Source organism: Eptesicus fuscus, chromosome 5 (genome assembly GCF_027574615.1).
Source record: "Eptesicus fuscus isolate TK198812 chromosome 5, DD_ASM_mEF_20220401, whole genome shotgun sequence".
Taxonomy (NCBI): Eukaryota; Metazoa; Chordata; class Mammalia; order Chiroptera; family Vespertilionidae; genus Eptesicus; species Eptesicus fuscus.
In genome coordinates, this window is record NC_072477.1 from 88,063,285 (window position 1) to 88,081,919 (window position 18,635).

Sequence of the window (18,635 nt, forward strand, 5' to 3'; positions counted from 1 at the left end):
TCCTTAAAGGACGTACTATAGAAAATAACTCCAAAAAAGTAAAAGTATCTATCTATTGATATAGAGGTACAGGTACTGATTATTAGTTCAAATAATATTTAAGTTTAGCACAATTTACTATATTTTCCTACAGAAAAAAAAAGGAAGTGTAGAATTACTTTCTGAAATTAATAAAAACATTTAAGTTTAGATTTTTAAAAACTTGAATAAATTATCTTTAAAAAAAAAGAACTTTAATGTGGGAATTTCCAGGGACCTTTTATTTTATTTATTTATTGAAAAATATATACTTATATTGATTTTAGAGAGGAAGGAAGTGAGAGAGAGAAACATCAATGATGAGAGAGAATCATTGATTGGCTGCCTCCTGCACGCCCCCTACTGGGGATTGTACTCGGCAACCTAGGCATGTGCCCTGACCAGGAATTGAACCTGTTTCATAGACTGACACTCAACCACTGAGCCACTCTGGCTGAGCTCAATTATTATCTTAGGTTGTCTTTTGGTTGCATCAGTACAAAGTAGAATAACAAGTACCTGAGGTTTAAGCAAAATCATCATTTCAGTGGTTATCAGTATTAAAGTCCTCACAATAAGGTTTTAAAACAATTTTTTTGAAGAAAAAGAAACATTTACATTAGAAAAAACATAAGAGTGGCAAGGAGCCAAAACCGGTTTGGCTCAGTGGATAGAGCGTCGGCCTGCGTACTGAAGGGTCCCAGGTTCGATTCCGGTCAAGGGCATGTACCTTGGTTGCGGGCACAGCCCCATTGCGGGGTGTGCAGGAGGCAGCTGATCGATGTTTCTCTCTCATCGATGTTTCTAGCTCTCTATCCCTCTCTCTTCCTCTCTGTAGAAAATCAATAAAATAAAATTAAAAAAAAAAAAAAAAACATAAGAGTGGCAAGGAAAAGTGATGGTTACTTTAAAAAATTCTTTTTGTACCTGTCTTTTACTATGACTTTTGCTTGCTCATCAATTTCCATGTCTTCAACATTTTCATTCACAGTTTTAATTATCCCATTTTCCTTGTTTTCTTCAATTAACAGCTCATACCGTCCATTTTCTAATGCTGATCTCCAGATGTGTCGATCTGTAACCTGTAACAAAACTCAAATTACTAACCCTGAAAACTGGCATATGTTGTTACTAAGGAGTATGAGTTTTAATGTACATATGAAAAACTCATGAATGTTCTAGAACAGATTGTGAATCAAAAAGGGATCTAAAAATAAGATTACTAAGTGGTCAAAATGAAATTCATATCATTCACAGATGGAAGCTTTAGTACCTTACTCTCTATTTAGGAAAATCATAAACAATTCTAAGATTGGTCACCTGATAGTAGCAAAAAAGTGACAGATGACAGCAAAGCAATGAATAGAACACACATACCAAACATGAATTACTTACAGATTTTAAAAAGGTAACAAAGAAACCAATAAACAAACCAGACTCAGCAGAGCAGGCAGGAGCTGGTCAAGGAAGAAGAAAATATCCTTACACATTTCAACATCTTGGATGAAAATACCATATAATAGATATTTTAAAAATACTAAAAATTAATGTTAAAAAGGTCAGTTATGGTCACTAAATTCGGTGTAAGAAAGCTGATAGTCATATAGCATAATTAAGAAAGATTTATATCCACACATAAACATTTTGATACAGGGGAATAACAGACTTAGTTTTTATAGAAAATGTTATCACTCTGGTATTCAAAATACACATGGGTTGCCTATAGCAAAGAAATGAACAAATATGACCAAAATTTTGGTAATTTGATAAACTAAAAATGGGAACAGGTACAAACCTTTATTGCTCCTAATGTTCCTTGGTAGATTCTGTCTTCAATATCCAGAAGAAAATCTCTCAGCCTCAATTCAAGCTGCCTCTCTGCAGACATCTGAGATGGATCATATGCATTGGAAGCTCTTCCCCGAGTATACGTAGGTTTGCTATCAATTTGAGGTTTGTCTGAAATAGTTATCCAATACTTTATTATGATTTCCTTATTAAAAAATATAATCACCCCAAGTAACTGTTATGATCATGAGATAATGGATATCAAAACCCTTAGTAAATCCTCAAATGCAATAAAAAAAAGGAGAGGAGGAGAAAATGTTTGCATATCGTATATCTGAAAAGGAACTTGAATCTAGGATATACATAAAAAACTCATAATAAAAAGATAATTAATCCAATTAAAAAATGGTCAAATGATCTAAATAGACTTTTCTTTAAGGAAGATACATAAATGGCCAATCAGACCATGATATAATGCTCTACATCATTACTCATTCAGGAAATGAATGTCGAAAATAAAATGAAATATCACTTCACTGTAGGATGGCTAGAATAAAAAAGTCAGATAATAACAAGTGTTGGCAAAGATGTGGAAAAATCTCAACTCTCATACTCTGTTGGCAGAAATATAAAATGGTGTAGCCACTTTGGGAAATAGTTTGGTACTTCCTCAAATGATTAAACAGAATTACCATATGGCCCATTAATTTCACTCTTAGGTATAAACCCAAGAAAAATGAAAACATATGTCAACACAAAAACTTGTATGCAAATGTTTATAGTAGCATTATTTAAAATAGCCAAAAGATGGAAACAATAGAAATGTCCATCATTTAACATGGATAAAAAAAAAAAAGTGATATACAATGGAACATTATTTGGCCATAAAAAGGAATGAAATGCGGATACATGCTACTACTTAGATGAATCTTGAAAACATTATGCTAAGTGAAAGAAGTCAGCCACAAAAGACCATATGTTACACAATGCCATTCATATAAAATGTTTAGACAGGGATATTTATAGAGACAGAAAATAAACTTGTGGTTCTTAGTTCTATTGGGAGGGGGGTAGTAGCTAAAGCGTATGGTGTTTCTTTATAAGGTGATGAAATGTTCTAAAATTAACCATGTGATGATGGTTGTGCATGTCGGTGAATATACTATACAACCACTGAAGTGAATATTTTTAATGGGTGAATTGTATGGTGTATGAATTAAATCTAATAAAGCTGTTAAAAAAAGAATCGTGAGCCACAGTTTTTAATCCTGAAGAGAACTAAAGTAGTGATGGTCACTCTGGCTGGTTTGCTCAGTGGTTAGAGTGTTGGCCTGTGGACCAAAGGGTCAAGGGTTCCCAGTCAAGGGCACATACTTCGGTTTTGGGTTTACTCCCCACCCCTGGTCTTGCTGTATGCAGGAGGCAACCAATCAATGTGTCTCTCATGTCTATGTTTCTCTCTCTCTACCTCCCCCACTTCTATTCCCTTCCACTCTGTCTGAAAATCAATGGGAAAAATATTCTCGGGTTAGGATTAAAAAAATAAAAATAAAGTAGTGATGGTAATATGCCCCCAAATTTAAGAGTACACTACCTAGAGAATCTCATTTAGAAATATAAAAAATTATACCTAGCCCTGGCCAGGTGGCTCAGTTGACTGGAGCATGTTGCAGGTTTGATTCTCGGTCAGGGCACATACCTAGGTTTCAGGTTCGATCCTCAGTTGGGGCACATATAGGAGGCAGCTGATCAATGTTTCTCTCTCTCTCTCCCTCTCCCCCCAATAAAAACATACTTGGATGAGGATTAAAAAAACAAAACAAAAACAAAAACTTATATCTAAAAATGTTTTACTGCTATTACAAATGAAACCCAGTGGAATCTAGAGAACCTTGTTTCCCTAACTCGCAAACACTTTCAAAATGATAGCATGGTCCAAATGAAAGATAAGGTGTTTTAATATAGCTCTTATAATTTGAAAAATGTTTAATCCTGAATCAGAGTTTTATGAGGAGAGAAAAATAAAGGCAATAGTTTTCACTGAAAATTTACCTGAAAAATGGAATTTCTCTTCAGAAAAACGGGCTAGCTGTGCACATATTCTGCTTTTCTCTTGTAACAAAGTTTCTTTTAAGGCACTTTCTCTATGTCCTCTAGAATTAAGAGCTTCGATAAGCTGGTCTAGCTGTTCACAAGAACTGTAAAAGCACCACCGATTTGGCTTATGCACTGGTTTTGGCAGTTGCACAGAATCATCACATGGATCTTGGTCAATGTTGGAGGTAGATTCAGACATCAAAGACTCTCCAGTTTTAGTGGATACCTGAGCATTTTGAAATTGTACATTATTCTGAAATGATGAAGGTCTAGGCAACAGCATGTCTTCAGTGAGACCAGAATAATCCTCTTCAATAAACAATCCAGGAATAGAAGGGAAAATCCAATATCGCCTATACATTCGGTCACGTCCCAAGGGAAAGATATTGGTGCATGCTATGGCACTTTGGATTTTTTCTAAGAGCTCTTTCTCTTTTTGTTGGTGTTCCTGTTTTAAAGCTTCTTCCTCATCAGCAGTAAGAGGCTCTCTTGTTAAACAGTTGATCTTTTCTTGTCTTGTAAATTCTTTAAATCCATTTTGTCCCCTTTTCCCTAGAGTTGAAGTAACATTTGATCACCATCATATTTTAAACTTTCATTAGAAAAATAAGATATAAGGCTACCCCAAGTTACTATGCTATGAACTGAAATATGTGCCCCAAAATCCATGGGTTGCAATCCTAAATCCCTATGCTACTGCTTCTGGAAATAGGTCCTTTAAGGAAATAATTAAGGTGAAATGAGGTCCTAAGGGTGGGAGCCTTATAGGAAGAGGAAGAGAGACCACAGCATTCTCGTTCTTCACTGTGAGTAGGGAGGAAAGGCTGTGTGAGGACACAGTAAGAAAGTGATATCCTATAAGCTGGGGAGAGAAGCCTCACAAGAAATCAACCCTGCTTGCACTTTGATCTTGTACTTCCAGCCTCCAGGACTGTGAGAAAATAAATTCCTGTTGTTTAAGCCACCCGGTCTGTGGTACTTTGTTATGGCAGCACTAATAGACTAATACACTATGTTAATAAGAAATTGGTATAGTTAAATATAAAAAGACACACAAATATCTGTGATATCAATAACTGGAAAGTCTGGCAGAATTTGTTATTCTGCAATATATATTCAGTCCTTCCTCTAAGGCAGGAGTAAGCAAATTACTTTTAAAAAGGGCTAGATAATAAATATTTTAAGCTTTATGGGCCATATTGTTTCTATCACAGCTACTCAACTCTGCCAGTGCAGCATGAAAGCAACCACAGTCATTATGTACATGAATGAGCATGGCTGTGTTCAATAAAACTTTATTTATAATCACTGAAATCTGAATTTCATATAAATTTCACATGTTAAAAAAATGTTCTTTTTTTAAAAACAGAGGGCAGGACAAATTTGGCCAATGGGCTGTAATTTACTAACCACTGTATTCAAGTAAGGGAACCCTTAACTTTTAGTTGGGTACCCCCAGCAAGCCAAAGGAAGGACAACATTTCCCAGACCCTCTTTCCCCAGTAGGCATGACTACATGAGAAACATCTGGTGAAATAAATGGGGGAACAGAAGCATTACATGTAACTTCAGAGTCGTGCTTCTCTTTCTTTTTTCCCTCTTCCAACTAGCCAAAATGGAGACATGATGATAAATGCTTTTTGAACATGAGGATAGAAGCACCAATAAGACAGAAAGAGCCTGAATTCCTGGTAAGCTGCCTGGCATTAATAATGTATTGAAGAACTGAACTTATCTCCTATTCCAGTCACTGTCAAATTACTTAAATGGTTGGGGAGTATGTTTTTTTATACTTTTTTTTCCTTGAAAGAGTTTGTATAAAATTGAAATTATCTGCTTTAAAACTGGCAGAATTTACCTATAAAATTGTCCATGAATGATGTTTTCTTTGTTGGAAGACTTTTAAAACTAATTCTAAATCTTTAATGGTTTAGAACCATTCACATAATCCATTAATCCATTTTTAGAATTTACATTATTCAATTTATTGCCATAAAATTGGACACAGAAAATCAATTTCAAAAAAGGTTTGTCTAGCCCCGCTGGCGTGGCTCAGTGGTTGAACGTCACACCTATGAACCAGGAGGTCACTGGTTCGATTCCCAGTCAGGCACATGCATGGGGTGTGGGCTCACTCCCCAGTGTAGGGCGTGCAGGAGGCAGCCGATCAATGATTCTCTCTCATCATTGATGTTTCTATCTCTCTCTCCCTCTCCCTTCCTCTCTGAAATCAATAAAAATATATATTAAAAAAAGGTTTGTCTAGTTTGTGTCTTTTTCAAAGAACAAACTTTTGGCTTTGTTGTTCTTTTCTATTATAGTCTTATTTTCTATTAATTTCTACTCATATCTGTTGTTTCCTTGTATTTGGGGGGATTATTCTATTTTCTACTTCTAACTTCTTAAATAAATGCATACCTCAATTTGCCTTTCTTGATTCCTAATATGCATTAAAGCTATAAATGTTCACCAAAGTAGAGGGACTACATCAAACAAATGTTAACATGCAGCACTGATTAGTTTGAAATATTTTCTAGTTTCCATTATGGTTTCTCCTTTGATACATTGCTTGGAAATATGTTTTAAAACGCTCATCATATGAGCATTTTGAATTTCTAAATCAATTGGACTGCAATCAGAAAATATAACCTCCATGATACAGGAAATTTTCTGTAATAACCGTTTAGAAAATAATGTAGAAAAAAATAGCATCCAAATTATAGGCACAGAATAAACTTAAGGATTAAGTTGTCAAATGAGGATGGTTAAAGACCCTCAGAAGTAATTTGTATCAATAACTTTCAAAAATGTATTTCCTTTGATCCAGGAGTTTATGAAATTATTTTAAGGCAGCAGAGATTTCCATTCTCAGAAATATGACACCAATTACAAGCATTATTGATCTTTGTATCTCTATTAACTAAGAGGCATTCAATGAATGTTGAATGGGTACATTATAGAAAAATCATTTAACAAAAAACTCAACAAAACTTACTGACTAACCAAAAGTAGAAGTTATGAGAAATTGACCTATTAAAGAGATAGGTATATTATCTTTTTTCCCTAAAGTATAAATGACATATAAATAAAGACCTAATCATAAATAACTAATGTAACTTCATAACCATTTTATAACAAAATGGTTACAGCTATGAGTTGGGCACTTAAAAAACAAACACACCTTGGAATCACAAATGGAAGTAATCTAATACATAAGTCAGAATAGCTGAATTAACAAAGTGCCTTATCAATTAAAAACAAGTAAGCATGTCCATAAGAAATTTCTGTATTACCCCTTCTGCTTCTTTTATGTGATCCTGGGTCATCTTCATCTTCAGTGACTGTATCTTGATCTAGTTCTTTTTGCTCTATTTCTTTGCTGTCAGTGCTAGTATCAAAATCTTCTCTTTCTTCGTCCCTTCAGGATAAAAACAAAGTTTATATTCATTAGTGAATATATAATTCCATTCATAAAGGACTTATTGCCGGCCTACAAAGTGTGCTTATAAAGTAGTAGACAAGATGACACAGAGTTTATAGACTTGTAAAGAAAACATAAACCATTGTTAAAATATGTAGTAAGTACTAAAAAAGGTGCTATGGAAGCATTTAAAGGAGAACCAGATGTAGTCTCAGGGATCAAGAAAGGCTTGCTTGAAGAAGTGACATTTAAACTGAAAGACTAAAAACAAACAACAACAAAAAAAACCTGGAAAGACTACAGAGACTGAGGAGGAGTGAGATGGCAGGAAAAAAAAAAATCTCCATTTCTAGTAGAGGTGATAATATGTGCAAAGGCTGAAGGGAACAGGAAAGAGCAGATAATTTCAAGAATGTAAAACAACAAAAAGAGAAAAAAAGAATGTAAAACAAAAAGAATACAAGATATGGGTAAGAAAAAGGCAGGGTTAGATCATACTAGATCTTGTAGGCATTATTCAAAATTAATGGCAAAAAAAGAGAGAGAAAAAGCAATGGTGAAAAGGTAGAAGAGTTTAGTAAAGGGAAATGATATGACTAGAAAAGCACTTTGGTTGCTACATGGAAAATTATCTGGCAGAACAGAAGAGGGGAGACCAGTAAAGTGGCCACTATAATAGTCTAGGTAGTTGTCTGGAAGGTGATGGTGGCTCAGAGTAGAAAGTAGATAGACAAATAGTGGAGGAGAAAGGTAGACAAATTTCAGACATAAGTAGACAGAATGAACACTATATGGATGTTTTGTCTAATCCATTCTATTGTTCAAATTAAAACTAAAATTGTATGAACTTTGAAATAAATTCCATTTATGTTCTATATGCAAAGCGAGGTTTGTAAACTCAAATGTATTCAGAAGCGAGAGAGATAATGTATGAATGAGGCTAAGTGAGTATAAAATATGAAGTTGTGGGGTCTATAACATGTTTATTTTCTTGAAAGACAAAAACCCATGATCATATCAATAGACGGGGAAAAAGCATTCAACAAAATCCAATATCCAATTTTGATAAAAACTCTCAACAAAGTGGGAATAGAGGGAGCATATCTCAACATGATAAAGGCCATATACGACAAACCTACACGGGCAAAAACTAAAACCATTTCCCCTAAGAACAAGAACAAGCAGGGATGTCTGCTTTTACCACTCTTGCTCCAACATAGTACTGAAGTCCTAGCTACAGCGATCAGACATGGAAGAAATAAAAAGCATCTAAATTGGAAAGGAGGAAGTAAAACTGTCATTAATTGCAGATAACATGATAATATACATAGAAAATCCTACAGACTCCCCCAAAAAACTACTAGATTTAATATATGAATTTGGCAATGTAGCAGGATACAAAACCAACACCCCAAAATCGATGGCTTTTTTATACAACAATAAATTCTCAGAAAGATAAACTAAACAAGCAATCTCATTTACCATTGCAACAACAACAACAAAAATTAAAATACTTAGGAATAAACTTAACCAAGGAGGCAAAAGACCTGTTCTTGGAAAACTACAGGACATTGGAAAAAGAGATAAAAGAAGATATAAACAAGTGGAAGAATATACCATGTTCATGGGTTGGTAGAATTAACATCATTAAAATATCCATACTACCCAAGGCAATCTACAGATTCAATGCAATTCCCATTAAAATACCAACAGCATATTTCACAGGTCTAGAACAAATACTCCAAAAATTTATATGGAACCAAAAAAGAATCCAAATAGCTGCAACAATCTTGAGAAAGAAGAACAAAGTTGGAGGAATCACAATACCAGATTTCAAGTTATACTACAAAGCCACCATAATCAAAACTGCCTGGTACTGGCATAAGAGCAGGCATACAGATCAATGGAACAGAACAGAGAACCCAGAAATCAACCCAAGCCATTACGCTCAATTAATATTTGACAAAGGAGGCAAGAGCATACCATGGAGTCAAGACAGTCTCTTCAATAAATGATGTTGGGAAAATTGGACAAGTACATGTTTATTTTCTTTAAAATAAACCTGAGATATCACAAGGAAAAAAATTTGTAACTATGTGAGGTGATTAATATTAATTAAACTTACTGTGGTAATAATGTAACAATACTATATGCATGTATTAAGTCATTTTGTTGTACACATTAAACTAATATAATGCTACATGTCAGTTATCCTATCTAATAAAGGGGGAATATGTTAATTGACCCTCACACCATCGCAAAGATGGCGGCGCCCACCGCCAATAAGGAGGGAGTATGCTAATTGACTGCCCACCCTCAAAAATGGCTGTGCCCACAGCCAATAAGGAGGGGATATGCTAATTGACTTCCATGCCCTCAAAGATGGCGGTGCCCACAGCTACAAGATGGTGGCGCCCAGTTCCCTCAGCCCCATTGGGACAGCAGGAGCGCGGCAAGGCCGGGCCTGCACGTCTGCATCTAGAGTCCCCCAGTCCCCTTGGCCCTGCAGCCGCCCAAGGCCCGCTCGAGGCGCAGGCAAGCCTCGGATGGCAGCTGCCCAGCCGCCCAGGGCCACCCGAGGCTCAGGTAACCAGGGCAGGCCAGGGCTTGTGCTGCCGGCACTGGCAGCAGCAGAGGTGTGATGGGGCTTCGCCTTCCCCTGATCGCCAGGTCACCTCCCGCCCTGAGGGCTCTCGGACTGTGAGAGGGGGCAGGCTGGGCTGAGGGAACCCCCTCCAGTGCATGATTTTCATGCACCGGGCCTCTAGTATCCTATCTGATAATAGAGTAACATGTAAATTACCATCACTCCGCTACGCCCACAATTGGGCGGCGGGAGGCTGGGGGGTGGGACTCGGGGTGCCTATCCGGCCATTGAGAGGCACGGATCCGCTGCCACTGAGGGGGGCTACCCTGCTGTTGAGAGGCACAGGGGGCGGGACTCCCTCCCCCTGTGCCTCTCAACGGCCAGATCCATGGCCGCTGAGGGGGCCTGCTGCGGATACCCAGCTGCGCCTCTCAACGGCAGGGTAGCCAGGTGTCCGCGGCAGCCCCCCTCAGCGGCCGTTGAGAGGCGCAGGGTAGCCACCCTCAGTGGCCGCGGACCATCAAAAGTGGGGGAGCTGGGTGCCTGTCTGCACTGGCACCAGCGGACAGGCACCCAGCTCCACCGTGAAAAGCGAAAGCGTGTAGGGGACCCTACACGTGCATGATTCAATCATGCACTGGGCCTCTAGTTTTAATATAACTGGAAAAAGTTTATAAAATGTAAAAAAATTGAGATATAATTCACATACCATAAAAATCACATTTTTAAAGTACAAGATTCACTGGTTTTAGTATATTCACATGGTTGTACAATCATTACTCTGATTTAATTCCAAAACATTTTCTTTATCTCCAAAGACAAACCCTGTAGTAATCACTTTCCATTTTCTCTTCCCCACTGCCCCTGGTAACCACTCATCTACTTTCTGCTATGAATTTGTCTATTCTGGACTTTTCACATAAATACAATCATACACTACATGGCCTATTAGGATTAGCTTCTTTCACCTGCATTACATTTTCAAATTTCATCAACATTGTAGCATATAACAGGGTTCTATTCCTTTTTATTGCTGAACTAGAGACCCAGTGCATGAAATTCATGCACGGGTAGGGTCCCTAGGCCTGGCCGGCAATCAAGGCCCATCAGGTTCCCCTGCCTTCTCCTTCCCTAGCCACCCGAGCTGCCACTGTGCAGTTCCCACCACCTCCTCCTTCCCTTCCTCCCTCAGTGCCCCGCCGCTGCTGGTCGTCCGCCATGTTCTGCGCCACCCCCTGGTGGTCAGTGCATGTCATAGCAAGTGATCAAACTCCCATTCTCCATTGAACTCCAGAGGGGACGGTTTGCCTATTAGCCTTTTGTATATATAGATAACATTTGCTGTATGGATATACCACAGTAAGGATATATCATTTTAATTTTTTTTTATTTTTTTATTTTTTTAATTTCTTTATTGATTAAGGTGTCACATATTTGTCCTCATCCCCCCATTCCCATCCCACCCCTCTCCCCACGCATGCCCCAATCCCCTGTTGAACTTAACCGTTGGATAGGCTTATATGCATGCATACAGGTCCTTTGGTTGAACTCTCCCCCTCCCCCCACCCTCCCCCTACCCTCCCGTATCCTCCCTCTGAGGCCCGATAGTCCGATCGATGCCTCCTTGCTTCTGGTTCTGTTCTTGTTCCTCAGTCTATGTTGTTCCTCATTTCCTCTAGAAGAACGAGATCAAATGTCACTAGATATATACTAATAAGAACTGAATGTGAGACGAGCAATAATATTTATGCTGACAGGCAAATGAATCAATCTGTAGCGAGCTTCCCCCTGGACCAACAGTTCTTTTGAGACCCAATTTCGATGACCAGTAGTTCCTTATGTGTACATGTCAGCACTGACCCCTCAGCTCTGGATGGTGGACAAATGGTGGTAATGGAGGTCTGACTCCCTCTGGTTTGGTCTCGGCCGATCCCAGGGGCACGGCGTCACCTGGACTAAGGGGCACGTGGCCTCACCCATACCCAAGGGGCGCGTGGTCTCACCCGGGCCTGGGACCCAGCCTCACCCGGATGGATCCAGGGGCGCACGGCCTCACCCGGACCCAGGATCTGGCTTCACCCGTACCCAAGGACGCTTGGCCTCTCCCAGACCCAGGGGCACGTGGCCTCACCCGGGCTTAGTTGCACAAGGCCTCACCTGGATCCAGGGACACATGGTCTCTCCCGGACCCAGGGACGCTTGGCCTCTCCCAGACCCAGGGCCACTTGGGCTCACCCGGGCCTAGGTGCACGAGGCCTCATCCGGATCCAGGGACGCATGGTCTCACCTGGACCCAGGGACGCTTGGCCTCTCCCAGACCCAGGGCCACTTGGGCTCACCCGGGCCTAGGTGCACGAGGCCTCATCCGGATCCAGGGACGCATGGTCTCACCCGGACCCAGGGACGCTTGGCCTCTCCCAGACCCAGGGCCACTTGGGCTCACCCGGGCCTAGGTGCACGAGGCCTCACCCGGATCCAGGGACACATGGTCTCACCCGGACCCAGGGATGCTTGGCCTCTCCCAGACCCAGGGCCACTTGGGCTCACCCGGGCCTAGGTGCACGAGGCCTCACCCGGATCCAGGGACACATGGTCTCACCCGGACCCAGGGACGCTTGGCCTCTCCCAGACCCAGGGCCACTTGGGCTCACCCGGGCCTAGGTGCACGAGGCCTCACCCGGATCCAGGGACCACATGGTCTCACCCGGACCCAGGGACGCTTGGCCTCTCCCAGACCCAGGGCCACTTGGGCTCACCCGGGCCTAGGTGCACGAGGCCTCACCCGGATCCAGGGACACATGGTCTCACCCAGACCCAGGAACGTTTGGCCACTCCCAGACCCAGGGCCACTTGGGCTCACCCGGGCCTAGGTGCACGAGGCCTCACCCAGATCCAGGGACGCATGGTCTCACCCGGACCCAGGGACGCTTGGCCTCTCCCAGACCCAGGGCCACTTGGGCTCACCCGGGCCTAGGTGCACGAGGCCTCACCCGGATCCAGGGACACATGGTCTCACCCGGACCCAGGGACGCTTGGCCTCTCTCAGACCCAGGGCCACTTGGGCTCACCCGGGCCTAGGTGCACGAGGCCTCACCCAGATCCAGGGACTCATGGTCTCACCCAGACCCAGGTACGTTTGGCCACTCCCAGACCCAGGGCCACTTGGGCTCACCCGGGCCTAGGGGCACGAGGCCTCACCTGGATCCAGGGACACATGGTCTCACCCGGACCCAGGGACGCTTGGCCTCTCCCAGACCCAGGGCCACTTGGGCTCACCCGGGCCTAGGTGCACGAGGCCTCACCCGGATCCAGGGACACATGGTCTCACCCGGACCCAGGGACGCTTGGCCGCTCCCAGACCCCGGGCCACTTGGGCTCACCCGGGCCTAGGTGCACGAGGCCTCACCCGGATCCAGGGACACATGGTCTCACCCAGACCCAGGAACGTTTGGCCACTCCCAGACCCAGGGCCACTTGGGCTCACCCGGGCCTAGGTGCACGAGGCCTCACCCAGATCCAGGGACGCATGGTCTCACCCGGACCCAGGGACGCTTGGCCTCTCCCAGACCCAGGGCCACTTGGGCTCACCCGGGCCTAGGTGCGCGAGGCCTCACCCGGATCCAGGGACACATGGTCTCACCCGGACCCAGGGACGCTTGGCCTCTCCCAGACCCAGGGCCACTTGGGCTCACCCGGGCCTAGGTGCACGAGGCCTCACCCGGATCCAGGGACACATGGTCTCACCCAGACCCAGGAACGTTTGGCCACTCCCAGACCCAGGGCCACTTGGGCTCACCCGGGCCTAGGTGCACGAGGCCTCACCCAGATCCAGGGACGCATGGTCTCACACGGACCCAGGGACGCTTGGCCTCTCCCAGACCCAGGGCCACTTGGGCTCACCCGGGCCTAGGTGCACGAGGCCTCACCCGGATCCTGGGACACATGGTCTCACCCGGACCCAGGGATGCTTGGCCTCTCCCAGACCCAGGGCCACTTGGGCTCACCCGGGCCTAGGTGAACGAGGCCTCACCCGGATCCAGGGACACATGGTCTCAACCGGACCCAGGGACGCTTGGCCTCTCCCAGACCCAGGGCCACTTGGGCTCACCCGGGCCTAGGTGCACGATGCCTCACCCGGATCCAGGGACACATGGTCTCACCCGGACCCAGGGATGCTTGGCCTCTCCCAGACCCAGGGCCACTTGGGCTCACCCGGGCCTAGGTGCACGAGGGCTCACCCGGATCCTGGGACACATGGTCTCACCCGGACCCAGGGATGCTTGGCCTCTCCCAGACCCAGGGCCACTTGGGCTCACCCGGGCCTAGGTGCACGAGGCCTCACCCAGATCCAGGGACACATGGTCTCACCCGGATCCAGGGACGCTTGGCCTCTCCCCGACCCAGGGCCACTTGGGCTCACCCGGGCCTAGGTGCACGAGGCCTCACCCAGATCCTGGGACACATGGTCTCACCCGGACCCAGGGACGCTTGGCCTCTCCCCGACCCAGGGCCACTTGGGCTCACCCGGGTCTAGGTGCACGAGGCCTCATCCGGATCCAGGGACACATGGTCTCACCCGGACCCAGGGACGCTTGGCCTCTCCCAGACCCAGGGCCACTTGGGCTCACCCGGGCCTAGGTGCACAAGGCATCACCCGGATCCAGGGACACATGGTCTCACCCGGACCCAGGGACGCTTGGCCTCTCCCAGACCCAGGGCCACTTGGGCTCACCCGGGCCTATGTGCACGCAGCCTCACCCGGATCCAGGGACACATGGTCTCGCCTGGACCCAGGGGTGTGTGGGCTCTCCCAGACCCAGGGGCGCTTGGCCTCGCCCGGGCACGGGATCCAGCGTCATCCGGGTCCAGGGGCACTTGGCCTCACCCGGACCCGGAGTCCGGCCTCACCTGGACCCAGGGGCATGTGGCCTCACCTAGACCCAGGGACGTGAGGCCTCACTTATACCCAGAGGCGTGTGACCACACCCGAGTCCAGAGGCGCGCAACCCCGCCCGCACCCGGGTCTCAGCGGGGCCCTGTCTTCCCGATCCCAATTCCTGCCGGTCAATCCCCCCTCAGCAATTCCCCTGGCCATCCTTCCAGAGCTCCAGTATGGCTGCTGCAGAACTCGTCGGGCGGCGGCTCGGCGAAGCTCCGGTGCACCCGGTGCATGGCGGTGGGCCAGTCTGGCGTCGCTGCGTCGGCCCTTGGGTCTGCATCGGTGGCCGGTCGCCGAGCATGCGCACCTGGCCGCTTCCGGGGCGTTGAGATTCTTGACGGACTCAGAGGTCAGCAAGCGCGGAGTCTCCCACCCCATGTCTCATAGGGGCTCGTCTGTCCGTGCTTGGCTGCCAGTGAAGCCGTCCCCTCAGCCGGAGACCGCCGGGGGAACTGCGCCGAGCACGTTCCAGGCCGCTGTTGTATCGCCTGAGCCATAGTTCTTTTGTGTCGCCTGAGCTGTAGTTCTTAAAGTGTGGTCTTTGGGTCGCCGGCATCAGCATCATCCCACATACCCCTCTTTTATTCTAGTTGTAGAGCATCTACTCAGCCAGCCCTATGGTGGTCTTGGATGGTGTCTGCTCTGCTCTCTTGTCGTAGTCTCAAAGTTGTTGTGGTAGGCAACAATCAGGCTTCCGCCCTATGCCTCCATCTTGGTCCTCCTTTTTATAGTTAAGTCTTGATTGTTGTTGGTGTCATTGGGGGGGCTCTCTTTGTCTATAAAGGAAGAGTTGCTGTGCAGGAGACACGTTTATGGGCCGGGTCTTGGTGCAGCAAAGCTTTGGCGCTCACTGAATATTCCCGTTGAATGTGTCCCTTATGCACGTGGTTGAAATCTGGTGTCATCTCCCACAGACCACTAGATGCCCTCGTTTCTGGGTCTCCAATGGGGTGTAGATCAGCTACTGCCTTAGGCACTCAGCAAGGATTACAGCAAAAACTGTAGTTTCTTCCTCCTGTCTGAGTGGCCCTGGAGCAGTCCGACTAGAACAGCAGATCATCTGGTCCGCTGCCAGAGGGCAGGCCACCCACATGCATAAGCCGTTGCTTGGGGCGCAGGTGTGCCTGCAAGACTTGCGGGGCAGGTCTTCAAAACATGCGGGGCGGGGTCTCAGGGCGCCAACAGGCCATGGTGCGGCGAGCCACGATGGCTGTGAGTCTGGTCCTTCTGCCTTCCATGTATCTAAGTCCCCTCGTTCCGCACTCCAGCGCAGCAAACACTGATTGTTGGGCGCACCTCTGCAAGAGTCCCGCCTCTCCCCGCAGGCATCTGGGTCTCCCGGGTTTCGCCAGAAGATGGGTTTCAGGGTGATGGAGAGCTAATCTCCCTTAGGTTTGGAACAAAAGCCCCTTTCCCCCGCCACCAGCCAGACCCACGCACCTCCACACCTCATCCCCTCCGATTTCGCTGGGTGCGAGGCAACAGAACAGCCTTTAACCTCCGCCGCCATCTTTTTCAAACTTCTCAATTTGTACTTCTTAATCCCTTCATTTCAGTCAACTCTACTGAAGTCTAGCGCCGCCAGGAGGTGCACGGAAAGGGTGCCCGGGCCTCTGTCCGGTGCGCGGTGCGCTCGTCCTGCGGAACCAGGCGCGCGAGGGCTGCGCGGCTGGGACGGACGCTGGGCGGCCGCCGAGCTTCAGGCACCGCCATCACCGTGTTCCGGACGTCGCCGCCACGGCGTCCCCCCAATTTATACTTTTTAATCCCTTGAATTCAGTCAACTCTACTGAAGTCTAGCGCCGCCGGGAGGTGCACGGAAAGGGCGCCCGGGCCTCCGTCCGGTGCGCGGTGAGCGCGACCCGCGGAACCAGGCGCGCGAGGGCTGCGCGGCTGGGACGGGCGCTGGGCGGCCGCCGAGCTCCAGGCACCGCCATCACCGTGTTCCGGACGTCGCCGCCGCGGCGTCCCCCCAATTTATACTTTTTAATCCCTTGAATTCAGTCAACTCTACTGAAGTCTAGCGCCGCCGGGAGGTGCACGGAAAGGGCGCCCGGGCCTCCGTCCGGTGCGCGGTGCGCGCGTCCCGCGGAACCAGGCGCGCGAGGGCTGCGCGGCTGGGACGGGCGCTGGGCGGCTGCCGAGCTCCAGGCACCGCCATCACCGTGTTCCGGACGTCGCCGCCGCGGCGTCCCCCCAATTTATACTTTTTAATCCCTTGAATTCAGTCAACTCTACTGAAGTCTAGCTCCGCCGGGAGGTGCACGGAGAGGGCGCCCGGGCCTCCGTCCGGTGTGTGGGGCGCGCGGCCCGCGGGACCAGGCGCGCGGGGGCTGCGCGGCGGGGACGGGTGCTGGGAGGCCGCGGGGCTCCGGGCGCCGCCGCTGCGGCGGCGTCCCCAGCGTCCCGGGCCGGGCGGCCTGCGGGGGCGGCGGAGTTGCGAAAGTGAGTGAGTTTCCCAGGGTTTCGCCTGGAATGGGGTTCAGTGCAATCGGAGCCGGCGCTCAGCGCACTCCGGAGCCTTTATCTCCTTCCTGCCAGTGAACTCCGGCCAGGTCATCAGCCGCCCCCTCCTCTCGGGTTCCATCCTCCCCGCAGGCGCGTGTGCTCGTGTCTCCGCCCGTTTCTCCATACCTCAGGCTTTTACGGCTTCCCCGACTGTCCCCGTGGCCTTCTCCTTCCCCCCAGCTGTGGGCATTTCAGTCCACCAACTTTTCTGTGGTTCTGGACGATGTCCGTTCTGACCTCTAGTTGTATTTTTGAAATTGTTGTGCCCGGCTGCAGGTTAGGTGTTTAACCTATGCCGCCATCTTGGTTTCTCCAGGATATATCATTTTAATTATATATCATTTGTCATCAATTGATAGACATTTGGGTTGTAACCATTTTTTTGGCTATTAAGAATAATGTTGCTATGCCCTGGCCAGTGTGGCTCAGTTGGTTGAGCATCGTCCCATGCACTGAGAGGTTGCTGGTTCGATTTCCAGTTAGGGCACTTATCCTGTGCCAGAGGCAACCAATCAATGTGTCTCCCTCACTCTCTCTCCCTCCCCCATTCCTCTCTCTAAAGGGGAGGGAGGGGGGTTGAGAGAGAGAGAAACATTGATGTGAGAGAGACACATCCATTGGTTGACTCCTGAACATATACTGACTGGGTTGGGGATCAACATGCAAGCCAGGTACGTGCTCCTGACCAGGAATTGAACCCTGGTGTGCAGGCCAACACTAAATACTGAGCCATGCTTGCCAGGGCAAGAGTTCCAATTTTTTCCATTTTCTCACCAACACTTGTTATTGTCTCTCATTTGGATTATAGCCATCCTAGTGAGTGGCAAGTATATCTCAACGTGATTTTGATAATACACATTTCCCTACTGACTAATGATGTTGAGCATCTTTTCATGGGCTTCTTGTGTATCTTCTTTGGAGAAATGCCTATTCAAATCCTTTGTCAATTTTTTAATTGGGTTGTCTTTTTATTGTTGAGTTGTATGAGTACTTATCTATTCTGGATATTAGACCACTATCAAATATATGATTTGCATATATTTTTTTCCCACTCACTGGATTGTCTTTTTTACTTTTTTTTTTAATCCTCACCTGAGGATATGCTTTTCATTAATTCTGGGGGGTGGGGGGGGGGAGGGAAGAGAGAGAGAGACAGAGACAGGTGAGAGAGAAACATCGACCAGTTGCCTTCTATTCATGCCCTGACCAGAGTTCAAACCCACAATCTAGGTATATGCCCTGACTGGGAAAATTAAACCCAAGACCCTTTGGTGCTC

The 18,635-nt window shown here is 46.7% G+C and overlaps 1 protein-coding gene across 7 annotated transcripts in view; it reads right to left on the bottom strand.

Moving 5' to 3' along the window:
• Window positions 1–18,635, bottom strand: part of BAZ1A (bromodomain adjacent to zinc finger domain 1A) — a 104,923-nt gene that overhangs the window by 17,352 nt on the left and 68,936 nt on the right. For 6 of the 7 annotated variants that reach the window (XM_054716532.1, XM_054716534.1, XM_054716533.1 and 3 more), the window contains 4 exons: window positions 7,197–7,321; window positions 3,859–4,455; window positions 1,814–1,977; window positions 946–1,100 (listed from right to left, as the gene is read on the bottom strand). In XM_054716532.1, coding sequence (XP_054572507.1) covers window positions 946–1,100; window positions 1,814–1,977; window positions 3,859–4,455; window positions 7,197–7,321 — 1,041 coding nt within the window. The remainder of the gene's footprint in view (window positions 1–945; window positions 1,101–1,813; window positions 1,978–3,858; window positions 4,456–7,196; window positions 7,322–18,635) is intronic. The other variant, XM_054716537.1, reaches the window with a different exon arrangement.